This window comes from Falco punctatus, assembly GCF_963210335.1.
Source record: "Falco punctatus genome assembly, chromosome: 3".
Lineage (NCBI taxonomy): Eukaryota > Metazoa > Chordata > Aves > Falconiformes > Falconidae > Falco > Falco punctatus.
The window spans coordinates 103,409,807-103,434,413 of NC_137582.1; the positions used below are offsets into that span (position 1 = coordinate 103,409,807).

The 24,607-nt window shown below is 44.1% G+C and overlaps 1 protein-coding gene across 9 annotated transcripts in view; it reads right to left on the reverse strand.

Annotated features, from left to right (window-relative positions):
* Window positions 1-24,607, reverse strand: part of COL15A1 (collagen type XV alpha 1 chain) — a 171,947-nt gene that overhangs the window by 104,690 nt on the left and 42,650 nt on the right. For 6 of the 9 annotated variants that reach the window (XR_013927186.1, XR_013927187.1, XR_013927188.1 and 3 more), the window contains exons 3-5: window positions 11,410-11,957; window positions 7,951-8,025; window positions 7,425-7,526 (exon numbers count right to left, since the gene is read on the reverse strand). Coding sequence is in view for 6 of the 9 variants with exons in the window: in XM_080381192.1 (XP_080237318.1) it covers window positions 7,425-7,526; window positions 7,951-8,025; window positions 11,410-11,957 (725 nt within the window). In the remaining 3 variants the exon portion in view is untranslated. Of the gene's footprint in view, window positions 1-7,424; window positions 7,527-7,950; window positions 8,026-11,409; window positions 11,958-13,762; window positions 13,951-14,556; window positions 15,319-24,607 lie in introns of those variants that run through there. The other 3 variants (XM_080381190.1, XM_080381193.1, XM_080381194.1) reach the window with 2 other exon arrangements.

Consider the following 24,607-nt stretch of genomic DNA (forward strand, 5'->3'; position numbering starts at 1 on the left):
GGAGAAAAATGCCATGAATGTGAAGTTATCGCTGTAGACCTCAAAGCCTCAAGCTGGCTGGTACCCAACCTTCCCCGCGCTGGCGATGGGTGCGCAAGAGGGGGCCATTGCAATAACCTGCTACCAGCTGCATGTAGGCATGTAAAGCGCCTGCTCCCTACTGGAATTAGAGACCTGGAGAAGTGCTGTCTTGCGACAGTGAGGAGATTATTTCATTCAAACCTCCATTTTCAATATAAATTAAATTTAAAAGTTATTATGTTGCCATGGTAACTTGGAGCAGACTTCATGGGCCAAGCATCCTGCCCCTGAATCAGGCTAAGATGTGCAACATGGCATAACAGGGCTTGCTGAAGTCGTTCCTGAGTTGTCAGCAAAAGGAAGAGAGGTCGCACCATTAGCATGATTTTTATTCCTCTGGCTTTGTATCCTTATAAATGAGGAAAAGCTTCAAGATACTTACTGTTATTAAAAAACGCATTGAAAATAGGCTTTAGGGCTCCATTTGAACAGGAAAGGAAATTTTTTCCACAGCAGGCCAGATCTGATCCTCACTATAGCTGACAAAAGTACTTCCATTTGATTTCAGTTTTATTTACTCCACTTGAGAAAGGAAAAACAATGCTTCCTCTGCTCTTATTTCTCTTATAACCATATAACTTGTTCTTGACATTCCATGTAGAAATAGTCTGATTAACCTTCAGAAACCAATAATTTTTTTTATGCAGCCTGTTTATCTCAACCATAGTAAATTTACAGTGTTAAGCTAGTCAGATATTGCAGGGTTTTGTGTTTTAAAATTCTTAATAAGACTGGGTCTTGCCTACTTTCAGGAAGGAGGGCCAGCTTTTCCCTTTAAATACAATGTGCAGTGACTTCCCTCTTCTGATGCAGAATAACCAATGCTTCAGATGAACAGTAGAAAATAATTCACACAATTCAAAATGTGCTCAATAGCACAGTCTATAAACATTCCTGATGTTTATTTCTCACTGGGAAGATAAATAAAACAACAGTAGGACAAAGATTTAAATGCTTCATTTTGAGAAATAAGTTAAAAAGCCTACAAGATGGAAAAAAACCCTCACATAGTATTAGTATATGTCCCAAACCTAACTCTATGCACTAGAAAACAATAGGAAAAATAGATATTTACTCAAAGATAGTAGAAAGATAACCTAAATGTCACACTACACTCATCAGAATGTAAACTTGATACATAATAGTGATTACCTGTCTGATAGAATTATAAGCATCAGGATAATGAAAAAAAGTGCAATTGTAATTTAGTAAAGCAATTGGAAAAAAACCCCACAAAAAATCTCTTGAATTAATCCTAATCAGTTTAGACATGAAGACGTAAAGTTTAGACACCTGTGGAATAAAGAAGTATCTAATAGCCACGCTCAAAGGTTAGTGATCAGCGTCAGCAGCGGAGGTGAAAGGATGTGTCCGTACAAGAGTGGCAGGGTGGGTATCCCTGCTGGTGCACATGAGCTCCCTGGGCACAGAGCAGCGGGCGAGCGGACAGGAGGTTACGGGCAGGCACTGCAGTATCTTCTCCTGCCCCGCAGGAAATACAGCAGCATGCCACTGCCTGTGGGCTGCCTTACAGAGCGTATTTATGTACAGAGCAGCAGTTGCACGGGGACGGCTGCTCAGCAGTCAGCGAAGCTCCGGGAAGCACTAGGTCCCTTCACTTTCCCACCTGCAGCTCCTAATGAATGGGAGGACACAACAGAGGACAGCCAGGTATGAGCTCCTGCAGGACACTGAACTCAGAACAACTGCCTAAAAGCAGAGCTATAAAAGGTTGTTTCTGCCTTTGTGCATAAAACCAGATTCAGCTTATCCTCCTGCTGTTGTGCCCATCTCAAACCTTACCCCCAGAAAGGAATGCTTCTTGGGAAATTCACTGAAATTTTCTCCAGATTTTCTGTGCTCTGGTGACAAGGGAAAGGCTTTGTCACCTAGAACCGTCTCCTTGTAGTTTAGGCTGCTGCTTTGACAGTTCCTAGCACATACCTCCCAGTTCAGACACTGAGGATTTTCCTCCCTCCAGACAGGTCCAGAATTTACAGAAAGCCCTCAGTAACAGGAGAGAGGTCTGAAGGGGGTGCAGCAAGCACGGGGATATTAATCACTGCCTCTGAGCCGGTAGCAGAAAGAGACATTCCATAGTTGCTCTGCGTCCTCTGATGCTTCATTACATGCTGTTTTTTCTTATGTACACATTCTATCAACACTCTTCAGCATTCCTTAACTGGGAACACAATGGATTCCACATTTTCTGGGAGAGAGCTACAGAGCCTAAGAACTAAGTGCTTAGACTGTATATGTGATTTTCCAGGCACATGGTAGGCACCATGCCACCCAGTTTGTCAGGAAGCAGAAAGGATGTCACGGAAGGATCCACACCGTTGAGGACAAGCCTTCATTCCGGGTCTCTGTAGGAGCCCAGCATGTCTCCCCAGGCTCCCTCTGCCTTTTGTGTTCAGGGTGATGTTCAGAATGTAAAAATGGAATTTTTTGAATGTAACCTCTGCCACCAGATGCACAACACCAAGATAAAGCTTGTGTAAATATGACTTACGAGTCACTCCCTTGGGAAAAAGCAACTTCACTGTAACTTTTTCCATGATGGAATTCATTTTCTTATGCTAAAGACACATCTTCTTTGGTATTCTGCCCAGCCATAGGGGACTTGAAAAGACACAGAGAGAAAATGGCCCCCAACCTGTGTCACTGAGCCAAGAGTCACACAGGCTGCATGGGCACAGGGTAGAACTTTCAGTTGGGAGGAACCTCTTGAGGTCATGTAAGCAGATCACTCAGGTAGGTGGATCCACTCAGCCATGACTTTGTTCAACCAAATCTTGAAAATTCGAAGGACAGAGGTTTGGTACCCTCTTTGGGTGACCTTCTCCAGCGCACTATTACCCTATTGAAAAGTTTCTCCAGCGCACTATTACCCTATTGAAAAGTTTCCCTGAAATCCAGCTACAATGTGCAACTTTTCTTGTCCATCACTACTGAGACAAGCCTTGTTCCATGGTCAGTTGTGTCACTGTGTATAAAGGGGTGTGTGTTACGTGTATAAAGACCACAGATTAAACAATGAGGCACTACGCTACTGGAAGGTAAAATCTGTTGGTGGATTTTATATTTAACTCTGAAGGAAGAAACATGAACAAATACAGAATACCAAAGAGTAATATGCAACCCAGAACATACTTTAGAATCCCCTTAAAAAGGATTTAGAACTTTTTATATTTCTTGTGATCAGTGTATGGGTAATAAAAAATTAGCTTGAAAATGGCAAAGCTCATTTGGAACATTTACTCTAAAGCTAAAAGAACAACCCACATCATCACAGACCGGCCAGCCTCACTTTGATCTCTGGGAAAACCATGAGGCAAGTCCCCTCAGCACACATCGCTAGGCACATGAAGGAGAAGGTGGTAACTAGGAACCATCAGCATGGATCTATCAAGGGTAAATCATGCCTGACCAACCTGACTGCCTTATGTGACAAAATGACTGGATTAGTGGCGAAGAGAAAACAGTGGATGTCACCTACCTTGATTTTAGCAAGGATTCAACACTGTCTCTCATGATATCCTTGTATCTAAGCTAGGACATGACAGTCTGGACAGGAGAGCAACAAGATGGGTAAAAAAATAGTTGGATGATTGAACTCTGAGTACAGTGTTTAATGGGACATACTCATGGGTCCATCCTGGGATCTGTTTTGTGTGACACCTTTACCAATGACCTGAGGAGGCAGCAAGAGTGCTTGCTCAGAAAGTTTGCAGATAATGCCAACGTGGCTGTTGGAGGCACATCGGTTAATAAGGTCAAGGGCAGGACTTGCATCCAGAGGGACATGGACAGGCTGAAGGAATATGCCAACATGAACCTCATGAAACTCAGCCAGGATGAACACAAAGTCCTGCACCTGGGATGCAATGGCACAAGCTCGAAACAGCAAACTGGGTATGAACCAGCAGCATGCCCTGGCAGTAAAGCAACAGAACTACATGTTAGTAGGTCTAGGAAGTGATTAGCCCCACTTATCCAGCACTTGTTCACATCTAGAATAGGGTGCTTGGTTTTGTCTGCTATTACAAGACAAATATAAAAAAACTAGAGTGAGCTCAGCAGCTTACAAGACAAAGTGCAAGTTCCTCACAGTAATTGCCTTTTGAGGAAAGGCTGAAGAAACTGATTGTCTTCAGTATGGAGAAGAAGGGGCTGACAGGAGACCTACTGGCAGCCTACCAATACCTACAGAGGGTTCATCAACGATATGGAGCTAGGGTCTTCATCGTGGTGCTCGGCAGCAGGACAAGAGACAACGGGCACAAAGCCAAAACAAGAGGTTCTAACTGCATATAAGGAGAAATGTTTTCACCAGTGAAAATAGAGCAGCACTGGAACAGGCTGTACAGCAATGCTGTTGCAGTTTACATCCTCAGATGTTTCCAAGACCGGGCTGGAAAAAGCACTGAAAAGCATGATCTGACCTGACTGGTACCCCTGTTTTGAGCAGGAGGTTGAACTAGGTGCCCTTCCTTCCAAACGGAAATATTCTATGATCCTTGATTGTATTTTTATGATTGTTAGTTCATAAAGATGTAAGGCTAATGAAACAAAATGGGTAGTATTGTTCCTGGGAAAAAAAAAAAAAAAATCACACAAACCCGGTGCTGCGACACACATGCAATGGCTTGAACACTTGTGAACCAGCAACGAAAATTGTTGTTTCCTACTTTTCCTTTCTTGCAGTGTCTTTCTGACATGCAGAGTAGTTCAGACTATATTTCTCTGAAGATTCCGATAGCTAACACATGCCAAGGACAGTTTTTGGCTGAATAATCAATTAGCAGAGAATTTACATGAGAATTCTTTATGAAGAGACACCTCTCTACAAACATTAAACATTCCTGTTCTGCCAATTCACTGAGGCCTTTTCTCCTGATTCCCAAGGCCCATTAAATGGCAATATTCTGAAACAGTCCAAAGAATGCTATCCATTTCCACTGCACAATACTGAACTTCTTAGCAGAAAAATACAAATTAGAATATGCACCATCAACATTGCTAAGTGTCTTTATTCAGAGATTGCATTTTCAAGTATGACCTTTGACTTGTTTCATTCCAGCTGAGCATAGCAATTTGCTTTGAAGTACTGATTTGGAGAGTTTGTTCAGCTACTTTTCAGAGTGGAAGATAAATAAAAACTTTCTCAGAAACATCTGTCAGTGACTGTACTGACTGTTACACTGTCATTGTTCCTCCATCTCCTGTTTAATATTTCTAAAGAATATACCCATTAAAACTCCATGGGCAGTCACTCTGAAAGGCATACAAATCCCAATTTGCACTTAGGTATTTCTAATTTGGCAATAGCATAAAACATCTTGCTAAAGGAGGCTACATATTTATTGACACAGTGGTACAGCCTTTTGAAGTCCCCAGGCATTTTACAAAAAATGTGTATAATCCAAGGAAATACTTTCACATGAAGTTCTTGCATTTTGAAGAAAAGAGTAATTTACTGGCCTTTCAGGCTTATGGTTAGCTTTCTCAGAAACCTTGTATCATCATCCATTCCGTGACTGGCTCATACAAAGAGTTACTGTAGTAGTAATTGGAACTGCACACAGATTCAGTGAAGACTGCTTCTACACAGTCCAAGAAATTGATAATCTGCCACCAAAAGAGTGTCTGTACAACAAAAAAGAGCTATGAAGAGGCTTGCTTCTTTCTCATTTTCTAAGGGTGATAATCTGTCATACATACATATTTGCTTTATTAACATTGTGGGGCAGGCCTTCAGAGAAAATGATTTGTGTACTTAAAGCATGATTCAGTTTCTCAGATAATCTTAAAAACGTTTTAAAGAGAAAACTAAAATAACAGCAAATCAGATAATAATTTGTGGAGAAATTCAAATAAAGTAAGTGAAAGTATTAAAGCTGAATTGAAAAATGTTTGCAATGCTATAGCCGTTGATGAGCAGCCGTGTCTTTTGAGAGGCACATCAGGAAGAAGTATACCTTGCCTCTTTGTTTGTGACAACCACAACTCCATCATTACCAAATAATAAATTATATTCTGTAATACTTTTTCAGTTATATTTTTCCTTTGGGTGTTGATTCTAGCTTAGTTACAGAATTCAAGTCAACTGTAAGCAGTGGAGTCTCCACCCCTGAGGTGACCCAAAACTCACTGCACTGAGCAACCTTCTGTACTTGACTTTGCTTTGAGTCTGCTATTCTGTGAAAAGCAGAAGGCAGGCCAAAAAGATGTTAATGAGATATATGTAGAAGGCATGAATATTAATAATAAATCTCTTTTCAAACACATCAGGAGCAGGAAGCCAGGTCAATACACCATGAAGCTGTAAAAAGAGTGCTCAAAGAATTTTAAGCCATAGCAGAAAAAAAAAAAAAAGTTTTTTGCATTCATGTTGACCATGGCAGAGTTAAAATTCCTGCAAAAGAGTATTCTTGGGAAACTCGGCAGAGAATATGTCTAAACCTGCAAGTGTTTGTAAGAAAAGGGTAGGAAACACACTAAGTGAATGGCAACAAGTCATCAGAACCAAACAGTTCACCCACAAGTTCTGAAGGATTCAACAATGAAAGAGCTGAAGTATGTGCTCTATGAGGTAAATGTGAGCATGGTTTCTGTAAAGTCATTTCTCAAAAAGCTACTGGTTTCCTCTAAAGGAATCACTGAGAACTTGGATAAAAGAAAAATGCTTGATATAAGCTGCATGGAAAGCTTCATTGTGAGGAATGGACAGGAACATGTCAGCCACACACAAAAAGGGCGGGGGAACACAATGTGATAGGAATCTCTAAAACTGCAAACATTATGGCAAGGAACAACAATTTACTCTGTCTTCCAGCACAGTAACCACCAAATGAGAGCCGCAGCTAGCATGTTCAGAAGGGCAAGCAAAAGGTGAAAGTCCTTCACAAAACATGTCATTAAATAAGCTAAGGAACGCTGCAGCAGGAAGGTGAGGATGGTAAAATTCCCATGGGTTAAAAAAACAAAGCAAGAAATTCAAGGCTGAAAAACTCAGCTGAGGTCCACCAAACACAAACAGATACAGCCTTGGCTCAAGCATTTCCTGAGATGGAAATTGTTGCAGAGTAAAAGAGTATTCCTAGTAAGTGTCATATCTACGCTCCTGATCTGTTATTACACTCTTCCCAAAGCAGTGATTGCTGATTGTTGTCAAATACACCAGCCTTTTGGTCTGGCACAGTGCAGTCACTCTTATGGATGGGTGCATGTTGTTCCCACTTTGGAAGCTGCCACATGTGAAAAACTAGTGACAAAATCCATACCTCACTATCTAAAAAAGTACTATTAAACCAGAAATGTAAAGCAAATAAATCAAATACCTTTACCTTTATGGGAAGATGAGAAGGCGCAAGGACTTCCTGTGTCTTAGAAATACTTTCGTGTTCTTGAATGCTGCCATTACCACTGATGTCCCCTGAAGCCTGTGCAAAATCATGATAGCAAGTTCATAAAAGTCAGGGGAAAAAAGCGTGGTCTCCAAGGAATTGGCTACTTTAATGAAAAAAACCTTTTTTTTCCAGTTGATGAAGCCTCAGCGTCATTATGGCTTTAACTTATTTCAGTACTTACAGCATTTCATGAAAATGACCCTTCAGAAAAATAAAAGGCATAGTTCATTTTCTGAAAGGTGTTATAGACAAGAGAAAATTATACTTTTTGAAAAATCATAGGTTTAGGGGCTGTGTAGTCAAAAAAAGAGGTTCACACACACAGATAGTTTTAAGTATGATACTATTTTCCCAAAATGACAGACATTTAGCCTTATGAAAAATGTCTAATGGCAAATGACTTTGAAATCTCTGAGGCACTGAGGGTAGATAAAGAAGTAATTATAAGAATACTCACATATGGATCATCATCTTCACAATGATCTTCAGTAGCCCTTGGGTCAGATTTGATTGTCAGATGTTGAATTGAGCCCTACACGAAATAATAAAAACAGTTTAAGGAAGTAATATTTTAAGTAGCATGCGTGAAGGGGTAGGTGGAGGGGTGGGGATTAAACAAATCAACAAAAAAAGCCCAGACTTTTCTGATTTGCTTGGAAAATGATCTGAAGCATAACATTCTATGATAATAAACCAGGTTGGAAAATGTAAATATGTCCTTATGTTTTCCTTTTGCAAAATGTAGAAAAAAATCAAAGCTGCCAGAACACAATGACTCTTGTGTCCCAGTGACAGTACAATGGCCACACTATACTGTCAGAGCCCCAGCTGAAGGACCTAGTCCGAGTTCATGTCCTAGAGTCTGTGAAGTAGTCTGCTTTTTCTAGTGAAGAACTGCATTGCAGCTGCAAAAATGGTATGTGTGAAACCGTAAAAAGGGAGACAAAGGATGGGAAGGAAATACCCATAACTGATGAAGTAGGTCAGGCAAAGAACATCTTAAACCTTTTCAAAACAGAAAGGAGATGGATTTTCTGATAACAAACAGTCCTTTTTTCAGAGTTACAAACTGTATTTCTCAATCGGACATGCTGAAGGAGCAGCTACAATTTCATTTTAAAAGTTCAAGTCTTATTTCTTAGATTACAAAGATTCAAAGTGTTTTAAGAAACATTGGGGGATGTTTCCTTGTTATGAAGGCTCAGTTAGGCATGATGCACACGTAGGCAGAATGACAGGTATTCAGATCTAGAGCCATCTCACCCAACACACATGAGCTGCCCCTTCCTGTTTTGCTGGCTGCATTTTTTGTTGTTGTTGCTGTGCTTTTGTATTTTCTGTAGAGAAGAGCCTGAAGAAGCTAGCAGATTTAGTCTTTATCTCTAGACAGACACAGAATACTTCTCAGTCCAGTGACTTCTCTTCGGGGAGCTAGAACGTTCACACCATGCAAGGGCATCTGGGTTGTGCTCTGTCTGCCGAGTACGACCACAGGCACACAGCAGATCTGCTCACACAGGGGTATAGAAAGCCTGAGCCTTGGTAAGGCAAACTGCAACAATTGTTGAGATGAGAAAAGCAGTATGCTTTGCTGTTACTTAATGGCACCAAAACCTGCAAACTCCAGAGGAGGAGCAGCTACCGTTCGTATGCACTGCTATGTCTGTACGCTGGCTCTTTCCTCTCTGCAGCCATCCTCTCTCCCCACCCTAGATGTATTGGGGAATTATAAGCAAGAAAGTACTTTTTAAGCAGTACTTCTGGTGGCTTCTAGAAAATTTCAGAAAGGAACAAAACCTGAGATTCTATCCTTAATGATCCTCTAATTTCTGTACCTTCAAAAACCACAAAACTCATGCAGTTGGTGCTTCCTGAGTTTGCAGGCAATCTGAAATAGCCCTGTGAACTGAACCATCCTGTTCTTCATCTATTCATCCTGCTCATCTCAAAACTTAATAATGGGCAACTCAGATACTGAATGGCACCAGACTAACTGAACAGCTCACTGAAAATTTCTACATGAATGGAGGCACAACCAGACATTTAAGCCATCTCTCAGAAGTGATGCTTTGTTTTCACAGTATGAGTGAATCATATTTGAAGAACACATTTTTCTCCTCTTGCTCTAATCTGTGTCCCTGGCTGGTGAAAGAAGTAAAATGGAGAGCTTTAATGTGTCCCAGGTGTTGCTGCTAGTCAATTACTCCAACCAGGGAACAGGCATGGCCAAGCCTGCCATGGCAGGGACAGCGGGTGTGAGGTACCGTGTTCCCCCTCCAGGGCTCTGCCTGCTGCTGCCTTCCCTGCTAAAGCTGGTTTGCAGAATCTGGCATCATCACTGGTTTAGCTATACTTGGTTGTTGTCTTTTTTCTACTTTTCTTTACAAGCACCAGGGCTAGAATTTCCTTTTGTTTCCATAAAATCTGATGATAGCTATGTCCTTTCATATCTGGCAACCAGAGCCTTAGACTCACAAATTCCCATTAGCCAGAGCAAACCAGCAACTGACACACATCCAGGGTCATTTGCACCATCAGCTGTGACTTGTTTCTATTTTGAGCAATCAGTGTAAACAGTTCTTGTCATACAAACAGAGCTCGAGGAGGAATCAACCGTTTAGTTTTGCTACCCAAAAGCAATTGTGACATAGGACACATGAAGAAATAAAGGCCTAAGATGTACAGTGCATGTCACAATCAGTAGTACTGAAGCCACCAGAATACTGGCTGAAACGTGTGTACTCGATATAGCATACAGAACAGCCTGTCACAGCAGCAATGCCTTAGAGTGTAACCCACCATGAATTCCTGTCACCATCTTTACAGATTGATTGGTGCTAATCTCAGCAACTGATCATTACATGTGTTTTCCAGGTGGGGTACCAAAGTAGTCTTATTTTCTTGAATGTTTCTCATTCTTAATTACTAACCAGGCAATCAGACTCATAAATTGAGTCATTCCATCTGTCTAAGAAAGGTAGCACCAACAGGCTGTTTTCCTACATTCCCTTTCCACCCCTATTTGCTAGTAATCGATATACTCCTGTAATTCTAGGTGCTTAGACTAGTCAGATAAATGATACAAGTACATTATCCTTGTTGCTTACCAGATGGAGCTCACAACTTGCCAGTACACCTGAACTTTGGAAAGAACATCTTTTTTTCCCCTAAAGCAAAGGATCCACTCAGTTTTGTGCTGCTGCTTTACTAATTTAGGGGAAGAGATATTAATCTCACAAAATATTGTACAAGTTTTGAAGTACAAGAACAAGACATAAAAAGTGATGTTTTGCTTCCAATTTGACAATGATTCAATCTCACGTGTATTGATAGCTTCCACATTCTCATTTTAAAGCTCAGTGGCTGAGAATTCCAGCCAGCAGGAAAGATGCTTGCACTCAGCTAAGAAGGCTTGGGAGCCTTGTGGTAGTGGTTTCAGCCCATTCTGTTTCTCTGAAGTACCCGATAAGCTTAAGTAATATCTTCCAACTTCTTTATCTTTAATGAGATCATTCTTTTCCTGATGTTGAATGCGAAGTAAACACACCTAGCTAATAAGGGTTTAAAATTGTACTTCCTATGAAGGTATTATTCTCAGAAGTTCAGCAAATGGATACTCTGAAGTGTGCTCTTCGTTAAAAGGCCATATGAATTTACATGATATATTTACCTTGAAATTTTTAGTATTCAGACTGAGCATTGAGTTTAATATCTGGACCATTAATAAACTTCTGAGGTTTGCATTTGAAGCCAGAGTTTATGTATCTGCACTGCCTGAATCCTAGCCAGATATGAAAAATACAAACTATGTAATTTGTAACCTCATTTGAGATATAATCATTTTAAGCAGACTTTCTTGGGTAGAGCATACATGCATAAAACACTGAGGCACGTGAATTTATCAGACAAGACTTACTGTGAACTTTTCCAGTCCTGTAGCTCCTGCATTACCAACAAATATTCCAGAGCCAGATTCAAATACTAAGGGTTGAGCTGACCTTTGAAACTGAACTCTTTGATACTCCTCACAGTCCATGAACAAAGCAACATCATTTCCCTGAACAGTCACTGTAAACCTATTCCACCTGTTGGTCATCACTGGCACTTTAAATGAAGCAGCCTCTCGGGACACATGGGAACCAGGCTCCGTGTAGTACATAATTATTCTCTGGGTGCTGTCATCAACCGGTGAAAGTCTCATTCCCAGGTAAATAGTTTTCTGGAAGGCATCTGTTATTGCAAATAGCACTCCTCCACGATCACTGTTTGGTTTCACCGTAACTACGATAGCGAAATCTCTATAGAAAGGCATTGGTACTATAGCGCTTGTCAGTCGACCGATGTTAGCATCTGGACCAAAGCTGTATGCTGGAAACCCTCCGTAGCCAGTGACAAAGTAGACAGATGGAGGAAGAGGAACTCCTATTAACTCCGTGAGGTCAAGATGTCCTTTTGAGCCTCGTTCTGTAAAGTGTGCAACAAAAAACACATCATTTATTCTTGAGGTGCGCAGCCCATTTGATTTTAATGATTTCAGAAAGATCTTAAAACCTGTAATGCAGTTACAACAACAGTAACATACTTCTAATACTTTAGGCCCAGTCTAGTTAGTGCTTAAACACATCTAGTCAAATACATGTGTCATACTTTGTCCTTTGACTAACTGACATTACTCATATACTAAAGAAAGGCACATGTAAATGTTTGGTGAAATTGAGTGGCAACAAGTAGTTCCTGCAACATGTATTTTACTTCAGCTGTCCATAAACTACAAGAAGTGCTGAATGTGCTTGCAGAGTGGGTTCAGTGAAGATTGAGTAACCTTTTGTTTTCTCAAATAAATGGAGATCCTTTGCCCTCAAAGACAGCAAGAGTTCTGTACAAACAGCATGACACAGTTTCACAAATACAGGATAAAAATTAAAATTTATTTAATTTAGCCCTTGCAATTACCTGCTTCTACAACAGATCTTAGATTTTATTTATGCCCTTATTCTCAGATTTATCTCCTTAGTTGCACTGTGTACATAACAAATACTATTCAGCGACCAAAATTCAGTTTTGAAATGAGAGCATTTTTGCTTTGGCAAACACTCAGAATTAAGTATCTCTGCCAAATATACCCAGAGAGACAACTCCTTCCTGGCAACGAAGGAGCAGTAACAACAGCTAAGTATCTACAACCAATTTTAACTAGAACCTTGGGAAGACATGCTCTAGCAGCATACCAGACACAGAACTACCAATTTTCTCCTTCTAAGAAGTAAAAACAAGCAAAAGATACTATTTTTAACTGTGAGTGATTCAGATCTCAGTCTACACAGAGCTCCACACAGATCTAAAGGCTTTCCTCCCTTTGCAACTCCTCTAACCTTACAAAACTTATAGCTTCTAATTTTATGTAAAAGTCTCAATTCTTCTTACTGGTGTACATTTTCACCCTTTTGAGAATATTTATGTTATGCAAAAGCAAACCAAGTGCTAGGGTATGTCTTAATGTAGCTACATCATGTAAAACTACCTTAACTCAAACTCCAGCTCACCGCTAAGTAACTGCTGGCTTTCTCAGCAGACATGAAAAAAGATCTCAGTGATCCAAGCAAGTCAGATTTTTAAATCACTTTCTTCATCAAATGCATCCTAACCTCTTTCTACATTCTTCTTTGCTGAAAATCTTCAGATCCTGGGTAAAAAAGAGGCTGTATTTGGAACCACCGTTGTGCAGTTCCTTTCTACATCTACCTCACACACCAGCCTGCCACAGGTCTCAGATTAAGTCCATCAGATAAAGTGGTGAGGAAAACAGAGGTCCTGTGGTAGAACAGCACAGATGAGGCAAAGTCGTGAAACCTCACTAAGAACAGATAGAATTTGTGTCTTATACTTCACTTTCCCCCCTTTTACCACAGCAGATGTAAATACCCTTCCAGACATAGTATCTGCGCTGGTGAGGTTCTTCTTTGTACCTCCGCATCCTGCCATCCACTGCTAGTATTCTCAAGGTCCCTCCTTATGATGACATCTCTGCATCAGGGAAGTTCCTTGAGGTGTCCCCAGACAGCATTAAACTGCTCTGTGGTAACTTACAAACAGTAATTATAAACCTGAGATCTGGCACCTAGAGTAGAGTATTCGTATCTCTGTTGTCTAACAGAGCTTATACACAACACTGAACAGCCCCCATTTCTAGCCAGTACACTGCACTTCCACACAACCTAACCTCGAAGGTGGTATAAAGTATGCTAGCATACAGGGGTTAGAGAACCTACCACAATAGAGTCAAAGGCTACAGGATTACCGGCGAGAACACTGGTTTCAACAGTGTACATTTATCCTTGGTTTCACCACTAGAAAATGTATTAGAGGCAGAATTCAAAGGCAAGGCTGTCACCCCTGACATAGACAGAATTACCCATCTTAGCCCTCTTTTAAAACATACAGTTCCAAAGGCCCAAGTCTGAAAAAAAGGAAAGAAATACTGATGTCAAGTCCTTGGAGCAAAAGAAAATCATTAGCCCTGTGTGGCAAGATCAACCTGCGTTGCACTACTGCAAAATAAAGACACTGCTGTTCTCTTCCATGCTGTGGGAAGGTGGTTGAACTGGACTGTCTCAACTACATGAATGCAAAGACTGAAGCTGCACATAAACGACTGTCATATTTGGCCCCAGCTACTCGATTTTTAGCCATAATATTTGTTCAGCTGATATTTTAAGGATTGTCACACTCATTCCATCCATCGTGTTTTTAGCTAGAAATGCCTTTTAAAGCAATTATTCAGGTACATCAGCTGCCACATTTAGCCAAATTCAGCTTCAACCTAACGAACCTTAATAGGTACATAGAAAAGCCGGAACAGCATGCGCAAGCAGGTGTTGAACGTAAGAAGCCAACACCTCTGTAGGCAAAGTCATGGCAACTGGTTTTAACGCAGCCGAGGCAGGGCTGGGGATGGGCATGCGGTGGGTGCTGCCTTTGAATGAAATTACTGCTTTCCCTTTCTTTTAAATTCATAACTGAAGTTCACCTAGTGTTTCCCCCATCCCTCTTCAGACACTCTTACCGGAGCTGCTGTCCACAATCCCGCCCGTGCTTGTGGCACGCCTCTGCCCCGTGGCAGCCGGCTCTGCCCGCTGCGAAGAGCCCTGGTGCCACCACCGCGCCGCGCTGCGGGCAGCCCCCTGGCACGGTCCGGTAAGGCAGCGGGATAAAAAGCAACGTCCTACGAAGGCTGTCTGAGCCAGACCAGGCTCGGATCGGCCAGCGTCAGGCACCGCTGTGTCGGCTGCGAGCGGCCCCAGTCGCCCCTGACTCGGCCCGGCACAAGCCCCTGCCGTTCGCTCGGCATTCAGAGACGGGCGGCAACCGTAATGGAACGTTACTTCACATTGGATGCTGTTGTGAGGTGCAGTAACAAAATTTTTTCCCTGCTGCCAAAGTCTATCTGTTTTGCAGTTAACAAGAAATATTTACAGCAATAACATAAAGCAGAGGAGGATTTCCACATCTGCAAGTCATAGAATCATTTAGGTTGCACAGAGTGAATCAAGCGCTGCGAAAAGAAAAGGGAGGGAAACCCGCCAACAGGGCCGCAGCTGTGCCGAGTGCAAGGGCCGAGCCCGGCCCCAGCGCTGCGGGCGGGACACGCCGCGCCCGCCCCGCTCCCGCCGCAACGGGCCCGCCGGCCAGCGCCGTGCTGCGGGGGCCAGGCTGCGCCGGGGCCGGGCCGCGCATCGCCCGCCCCCGAAGGAACGCCGACAGCAACTCCCAGTGCGGACGCGCACGGTGCGGCGGAGCGCAGGGATCTGCGCACGGCCCGGCCTCAGGCCCCGCCCCCCCGCGCTCGCCCCCGCGCCCTCGCCCCCGCCCCCGCGCCCTCGCCCCCGCCCTCCCGGCCCCAGGCCACGCCCCGCTCCGTGCCCGCGCCCGGTCCCACCGCCCTCTGCTGGGCAAAGCGCAGGGGCGTGGCCGCCCCGGAGGCGGCGCTCGGCACGCGGGCACGGCGCAAGCGGCGGGCAGTAGCCGTCTCTTACCCATCTCACCTGCTCGGGAAAGCTTTGTCCGGAGAGGGTGCTCTCAGGCTCACCAGCAACAATGTTGGGGCTTCCGTACAAGCCATTTTCCAGGATTTCGGATCTAGTATTGGACTGTTGTCTTACCGTGTTGTTAGCAGCTTGCCTAGAGAACCTTCCGGATACATTTCTGTGCACATGGCTTTTTGTACATAAACCCAAGGCCCTTTAACGTGTACTTCTACTCAGTGACCTGTTCACCTTCAGTGACAACAGTCTGTGTTTAAAGCACACCCGCTCCTTCAGGCCACAGCAGCACAGCGTGCCTGACACCACAGAGTGCAGCAGCTGCTGCCCCCCTGCTCTCAGAAACGGGCGGGGGGCAGAAGCGGGGCAATTTACTGATCCAACTGCAGCGGGGCGGCACAGGTAACCGAGCTGTCAACGGCTGCTCGGCCTGGGAAAGCCTCATGGCTTGGCCTGGATTCAGGTTTGGACAGTTACAGTGACTCACCCAATTCCATAACAAGGAACCACCGTGTGCCACACAGGTGTAGGTGCGCACGGTGGTAAAGAAGAACGAGCTTATGGATCTGGTACATCCCCAAAGGATTAGCACAAGAAAAGGGAATTGGTCTTGAAATTACACCTTTCAAGGGTAACCAAACTGCTCAAAAGGCCTCATAAACAGAGTATGAACCAGGTGTGGAAGGAATATAGCAAGTACAGAGCAAAGTGTTGGGGGCTGCAAGGTCAGAAGGAGAAACAGGACTCTGATTTTCATACGCACGAGTGCGAAAAGCAAAGGCAAATTGCTAAAGATGCCCTCCACAGAAAAAGACAAGATTTCCAAACTTGCAGGAATGCTTCTCTGTAAAAAGACCTTCAACTAAACATACACACACACCCCCCAGCAACAACTTGCCCTCTAAACACTGCAAAAAAATTACCAAGAATATAGAAGCCTTGCAAGAGCAGCACAGCAGGGCACAAGCAGTCCAGGAGACCTCAGGAGTGCATTAGTGCTAGCCTAATTAGTGCTAGCTAACTAGAGTGCTAGTTCCAGTGGGAACTGGAGGTGACCCTGGAGCTGAGGCAGGGATGCTGGGCCCCGTACTTAGAATCAGGGAAGAAGTGGGAGATGTGAAAACCGAGGGCAGGCCTTGCTGTAGTGATCGTAAGAAGATGTTCATGATACGATCTCAGCATCCTGAGAGGGTGGAACAAGGCAAACAGTAGCTTGCAGCCCCAGACCCCTGAGGAGCTGGCTCCAATTGACCCTACTTTGAGCAGGGGGGTTGACTAGAGTATCTTCAGTGGTCACTGTCAACTTCAACGATTCTTTCACTTTATGAGTTTAAGCATATTTATAATGCCATAGTAATAGTTTCACTGCCTTCTGAAAGTGGAATTTTGAAGCAACCTGCTATTGTAGTATCCGCACCAGTATTCAAGCAATCAAAGGGTGACAGTTCTTTAGAACTGTCATGGGCACGTAGCAGATCTGTGTCTGACGGCACCAACAATTGCTCTGAATGCAAAGGTACGGGCGAGGGACAGGGGACTGGGGAGCTCCCCAGTGGGAAAGGGCCTGGGGGGCTCGTCAGAGCCCCCAGCGTGCCCAGGTGGCCAAGGGGGCCAGTGGCGCCCTGGCTGGTGTCCGAAGCGGCGTGGCCAGCAGGGCCGGGGCAGTGCCCGTCCCCCCGCGCCGGGCCCTGTCGGGGCCGCCCCTGGAGCCCTGGGCTCAGCCCTGGGCCCCTCGCTGCCAGAGGGACGCTGAGGGGCTGGAGCGTGTCCAGAGCCGGGCAGGGGCTGGGGAAGGGGCTGGGGCACAGGCTGAGGGGGGAGGCAGCCTGAAGAGGAGGGGGCTCGGGGGGGCCCTGATGGCTCCCTACAGCTGCCTGACAGGGGGCTGTGGGCAGGGGGTCGGTCTCTGCTCCCAGGGAAGGAGCGACAGGAGCAGAGGGAACGGCCTCGAGCTGCGCCAGGGCAGGGTTAGGGTGGGGGTGAGGGGACATTTCTGCCCTGGAAGGGTGGTCAGGCACCGGCACAGGCTGCCCGGGGAGGGGGCACCAGCACTGGGGGCGTTTCAGAGACACGTAGATGTGGCACTTGGGGACAGGGTTTGGTGGTGGTCTGGGTCGTTTTATGTTAATGGTTGGACTTGATAACCCCAAAGGTCTTCTTCAACCTAAATGATTCTATGATTCTATGATTACTTCTCTGTGCCCTGTCAGATTACACTGATGGAGCATATAGTTATTGGGCTATTCTATTCTGGAATGTTAAGAACAGCAGAAGTCTAAAAACTGAGTTTTTCAGAAATCTGATTGATATTTGTAACTCCTGCCAACTTCCAGTATTTGGGGCTATGGATTCTTTACCCACTCTCAAGACTTCAGGAAGGCTGATCAGTGGCTTTAGCAACAGGCACCCACAAACATTTTCAGCTTTGCTGTTACATCAAGAGTCACTATTTTAATTGCTTCCTGTCTAACTTTTATTTTCTTAACTGACATCATGCTTTGAGCTGGTGGAGTGCATGCACTCTCTGACTGAATCAATCTGTCTTTCTCCAGCCCTGGAGGGACAGATTGGACAAGAAACAAAACCTCCTTTTCTCCACTGCCTGATTGGATTTAGATGACATTTGCTGCTGGAGAGTTGGCAGCTGTGCACCATGGGTTGTCTCTGTGAGTAACTAGCAGTAGTTACTAATAACAAGAGTAGTACTCATTTTACTACTCAGTTGAATAGCCAGATCGGATAGCAGATGTACCACAGCACTTCATCCCAGACAAAGCAAAACTGCTTGTCAGCACACAAGAACGCTTGTTGTGCTGCAGCATCATGGTATGTCTAGACGTGTGGAAGATTTCTATTTAGATCAATCTCAGGTTGAATTAGTGAGCACTGATTTTCTCCCTCAGTATCAGAACTGCTGTGAAGCACAGGCTGTTGTTGACAGCCTGTACCCTGCATAGGAACAGAGCTCTGTGCAGACATATTTAATATCTGCTTGTTTATGATAAAATTGCCCACCGCCTTTCCATTCCTGTGCATGGCTGAGGGAGACACTGTGCAGCAGGATCACTTTGCTCCTTTGTACATGCACAGTTCTGGTCTCAGCAAACTGCAGCAAACAAGGTGTCATCTGCAGCGCACAGCAAGCTCACTCAGCCTGTTGCGAACCAGGGGACGTGTTCACATGTGCTATCTGCTGATAAGTTTTATGGTAGGTAATTGCTTACATCCATGAGAACAACTGCCCTTACGTGACAGAGGAAGGCGCAGGAATGTGCAGAAGGCTGCTCCACAGACTTCTTTATCTTGTTCCACAGCTCAGTTTAACACTGAGTCATAAATGTTTTCCCCAGCTGGTACACAATATAGGCACAGTATCAGATCATTATTTACATTTATTTAGATTTCAGTCGGAAAAATATATTTCAAGGATAAGGTTTTGTGTACTTTCTCACAATTATTAATTGTTAATATATTTGCTAAATAATATTTTGCATTTAAACTTCAAAAAGTGCATCTAATCCCATTCTGCTAAAATATATCGTTTATCTCAGGGAAATAAATGTTTCTCAGTCGAGGTTACTTCTTAGAACATGGGTAACACACTACTGCATCCATCTCCCTAGTACTACCTCAAATGTGTTTTGTCAGCACAACAGAACATTTTGTTGATCTTTAAGATCAAGAAGGAATCAGAACTGATCAACAAGTTTGCCTGAACCTTAAATTTACAGTGCATTCTGCCCTGTTAAAAAAAAAAAAAAAAAAAAAAAAAGTCAGATTTTCCTCAGAGACCTAGCACTGGTTCTGAAGTCAGTAGGAATGTTCTCATCCATTTCAGAGGATGTGAGCTTTGGTCCTGCACTACTTTAGTAATGTTATCTTTAAGGCTGGGTGGAACAGGAGTTAGCAGAATATGGAAACAGAATGGTAAAGCTGGGCAGAGCTTTATGAAAGGGCTACGCACATCTTCTTCTGAAACCAAACAAACTACAAAAGCTCCAGCTGTCTGACCTGTGGTTCCTCTGGCACTGGGCATCGTCCACAGTCACCACAGCATGACAGAAACTAACTTCTCCTGTGGCCGCAGAGTGCCATTTATGTTTCTGTGTGTCCGGTGCTGGCACTCAGCAGGTCACAAACAGGAGCCGCCTTTGCTGGATGTGGAATTACTAGATCTGACCTGATCAGGTGTCTGCAGAAAATTACATCAAGTTCTCCAGTAACATGAGATAGATGAGCAGCATCTTCTTTCTCTGAAACACCTGGCTTTAGGAGGATGGTTCAGTCCTGGAAGATGACAGGGCTGTTTTTGAGATAAAGGCTGCATGGCTGGGCTTCGCCGAGTTAAAGGCTGTACCCATGGCCACACACAGAGCCATAATCCTGGCCACGGTACCTGGACAGAGAGCGGCAGGGGGAGGGAAAGGGAGGAGAATTAACTGGAAAAGAGGTGCGAAGGGGTGGGGTGCTCTGCTGGTACCTGTGTCGGGGAGAACATGGAAATAGGCTGGGGGAAGGGAGTAGTCCCCAGGGGGATCAGAGGGACTGATGCAGCAGAAGCCCCACGGCCGAGGGGTGACTGGAGGCTCAGGAGGGCACTTGGGGTGAGCAGAAGCTCAGCTGAGAAGGGGTGCAGCACAAGGTGGCAGGACAAAACCTTATGCAAAAGTATAAGTTTAAGGAACTTTACTATTTCTTTAGAAATACAGAAGCATATTCCACCTACTTCCCTGTGACAAAGCTGGTACTAAAATGGGTTTGGGGCCATTCTTGTGCTGTGAACGATGCGAAGTTGCTGCTGCATGCAGCCTTGCTCAGGCAGGGCAGGTGAGTGTGTGAGAGGGAAAGCGCAAGCTTCGCTGGCATCCACCTTCCTAAGGATAACGGGACAAAGCGCAGCTGCACGAGGATTATGAGTCTGTACTGAACGTCGCAGCTGCCCAATGGTATCTGCCAGGGCAAGGCAGGACACTGGCTTTATGAAAATTTATGTGCGGTATAAATATGTGAACTGCGGTACAGGCCATGTCATTGCCAGCCAGAGGGACAAGTGGCCTTCAGTGATCAAAGGAGAGCAGGAGCTTTTGCATTTCACCACTAGGCAGCAACACAGCACTTCGTGAATTGGACTGGAGTTTTGGTTTAGGAAAGAACGTGTCTTACGAATCACCAGTGTCAGCTCTGCTGTGTGCGCTCTCCTACAACAACTAAGCTAGAACATGTTTTAATTTCCATTACATTCGCAACAAAACAGATGTGAATTATTGCCTTGTCCTATTTCTTTCACAATGATCTTGGAAATCAGACAAAATACATTAAACTAGTCTGCTGTGTATTTTCTTGGGGAAAAAAGTTTACATTGCTGTTCTTGTTTTCCCTTCCCCTCTCTATTTTTTTATCTTGAATTTTAAGGGGGAAAATTCTTGCAAGGCTGTGAACAACACCCTCATTGCCAAAATATGTATTTCTAAGACGAAGACAATTCTCCTTGGAAGTGCTGGGAAAGCCATCTGACACTTTCCTAGATTTAACAGTTGTAAATGCCAGCAGAGTGCCTGCCCAAATGTGGAAAAATGGACACCTATTTAAAGACACTTACATAGTCTGGCACACTGACCTCGATATAAATTCTCATTCCATATAAAGAGATTTAATGGGAAGCCAGGACAGAGAACACTTAATCAGCAGTTCCTGCAGTTGCTCCTACTGCCTTTGCTAGACCCCATCCATCTCTGCTACAAGGTTCCGTCCTTGGACCAGGGGCATGAGAAGGATATGAGCAGATGGGAGTTGTGGGTTACAACTCACTCCATGAAAATTAGAAAATTAGAAACCTTCACCCAGAAATGGTCCTTTCCTCTTCACACCTACCACACCATATCTCTTAGATGATCTGAAACACTACAGTCTCCCTGTATTTCCCTTGAGTCACTTAGCACACCTTTCCACTTCTCCTGCAACACTGTGAATGACCCAGGTTCTCTCTCATGTCAGAAAATCCTGCCCCAGACCACCGCAGGCATAGTCAGTGCTGCTGTAAGAAGGCAGGTGTCATGCTCCCTGCTCACACCACTCCCACAACATCTGTTCCATCACAGCATCAAAAGCCAGAGCCTGTGCACCCAGTGAGGCTTACGTTCGGGCCAAATGCCTATGCTGCCTACAGTCTGAGCTTGCAAGCAGAGCCACAAGCCTACCCAGGAACAGCCGAGGGCAAGCGTTATCCCAGGCATGGCTGGAGAGGCTGCCCGCGGGCAGGCATTCAGTGGCACAGGAGAGGAACAAATCGCTGATCTATTTGTGTGGCTTCCACAGTCTGGCACGGTCTCTGTGTGCCAAAGGCTGATAAGTCTATAGGACATCATCAGAGCTTTAGGCAAAGCTTTATGAGACTTTCCACTGATCTGAGGGTGGAAAATCACTTCATTCTAGGCCAGGTTAGATCAGAGCAGAAAAATAGAAATATTGCAGTAACTGGGGGTTAGGTTTTTTGATGTTTTGTTTGTTGTGGTTGTTGTTGTTGAAATTAAGGGCTACAGACCTATCAAGGTAATGAAAAATCAAGGATTTTTTTGTGCATCATTGACTCTTAAACAGCACCTTGAGACCTGGTGAACTGTATTCCTCTCAGATGACTAAGCTATTCATTCTCTTACATTAACTAACATAAATTGATACTTGTTAAAGTTACTAAAGTTTTACTTTCAAGTCCTTAGAAGGACTTCCGTTGTCTTCCAGGAGCATCCCTTTCATAAATATTCTTCAGTTTATGTACTTGACATTTATTATTGCTTTTTATTCTTCTAAGTATATTCTCTACACTATTTGGTTTAGTAGCTGAGAGATCTGATATTACAAAGGGCCAGGATTCAGGGAAATTGAAAAATGATTGTGAGGTAGATGATATGGGAACAATAAAATCTAAAAATATGTCTTGTATTGGACATGAATATTTCTTACAGCTAAATGCTTTTATAGCATGGATGCATCAGTAAAAATGTAGAAAAAAATATCCAGCCAATATAATCCTACTTCTTCCATCTTCCTTTTCCCAAGAATTTCATTTCCCAAGAGCTACATTACACTACTTTTATATCTTAGTGTAAATCACATATGCTTTTATTATGCTCATGTTTTTTCATTTCCCCAGTGAATGCACTGAACAGATTAAACAAAATATCTTAAAAATGTCACTTCTGGTACAAAAAGTTCTAAGTTAAAATCCTGGCTAAAGCCCTAAGTGAAAGACCTTCTTGTCTTAAACTGACTCATTAGTATAAATGATCACATCCCACAGCACACTGTTAATGGCAGCCTAGGGCCAGAGAAAGCTTTCACAGTCAGAAACTGTACAGGCGAGTATAATTTGCAAAAGCGCACTCTGCTGCAGTGGCAAATTCCGCCAGGGACCAGGAGGGCCAGACCCACCAAAAGCTTTGTTTGGTTTTAGATACACTTTTGTCAAAAGCTCAAACCACCTTGTTGATTTACATTGTGTTTTTTCTCTTTTTGTAACAATACCAGTTTCCTAAATGCTGACCAACTTCATCTGCCACAGCTTTCCCATTGAAACTTAGGCCAAGAAAGCCGGGACAGAAATAAACATGCTGTTCAAGGGCTACTTTTCACCTCAGGACGGATTTTTTCAGTAATTGTCCCTTAATGACGGATCACAATTACAGAAGCAAAAGCACCCTTTCATCTTGCTTACTCGGTTGGATTCTGCTTATTTAGTTTGATTTTCTCCTGACACTTTAGACTAAGCTGGGAAAACCCCTCTGTGCAGGAGCATCTTAGCTCGGGGGACCCTCCACTGCCACCCCGGTGCCTGGAGCCTGGTGCGTGGTGTGTGGTGCCTGGAGCCTGGTGTGTGGTGCGTGGTGTGTGGTGCCTGGTGCGTGGTGCATGGTGCGTGGTGCCTGGTGCCTGTTGTGTGGTGCATGGTGCGTGGTGCCTGGTGCCTATTGCCTGGTGCGTGGGGAAGGAGCTGGCTTCTCCTTTGCCTCTGCTCCAGCACAGGGGACATCAGCTGGCCACCCTGCACAAGACCACTGGCAGCACCAGGGGTGCCAAGGCCTCCTTTGGACCAGGATTGTACCTTCCGTTGTCAGGAAAGGGTGAGCACTTACTAAAGCTTTTCCAGCTTCTAAAACACTTATGCAAATGCGCTGGTTCTCCAGGCAGTCCCTCTCTTGGTACAACAGCATTTCTCCTGCTTCCTCTGCTCCTGCTCCATCAGACTTGTAAGCACCCGATGGCCATCAGGCCCCTGTGTCTGGGTCAGGCCTGGTGCATACAAGCTCAGACTCAAAGTAGGCTCAGAAACTGTTGCACAGACACATGCTGCAATTATGTGTGCCTCACCTCCTTGTGAAACCAGGTTAAACTCAATACATCCCTGTAACACATGCATACAGCTCTTCCCTTGAGTGCGAATACAGCAGGCTCTTTCTCTCTTCGGCTCTGTGGAGTAACTGCTGTTACTACTCAGAAACCACAGATTTCCCACCACGGACCTCACACATGATCCTGTGCAACAGTAAACTAAGAAAATCTGATTTTAGCTACATGACTTCATAAACAAATATTTTGCAAGGCACTTATTAGGGGAATAGTTATCTTCATTAAGAAGAACATGAAAGTTTCCTTTAGAAGAAAATGAAGTAAAAAGTAAGTTTAATTGAACTTAGCATAAGATAAACTAATGGGATGCCAGATATAGGTATTTCAGACTTTACACTCCATTCATATAGATGGAGTAATTCAGTGTCATGATTTTGCTTTCACCCGGCTTCAGATGCGTACAGCCTCAGGCACTACATTACCTGTGTTTCGGGGACTCTCTTCACAGCCAGAGATACTGCAGGTTCAGAATAAATCCACAGGTATGGGCTTATACTGGCCTCACTGCTAGCTCTGTTAGATATCACCAAAAAGGCCAATATACTATGACAAGTTCTACAAACAAGACTTATCATCTTTTTTTTGTTATTTTAACCCCACACTTTCAACTGAAATAATACCACGGAACACTAATAAACTGCTGATTTTTTCCAAAAATGCCCCATGCAGAAG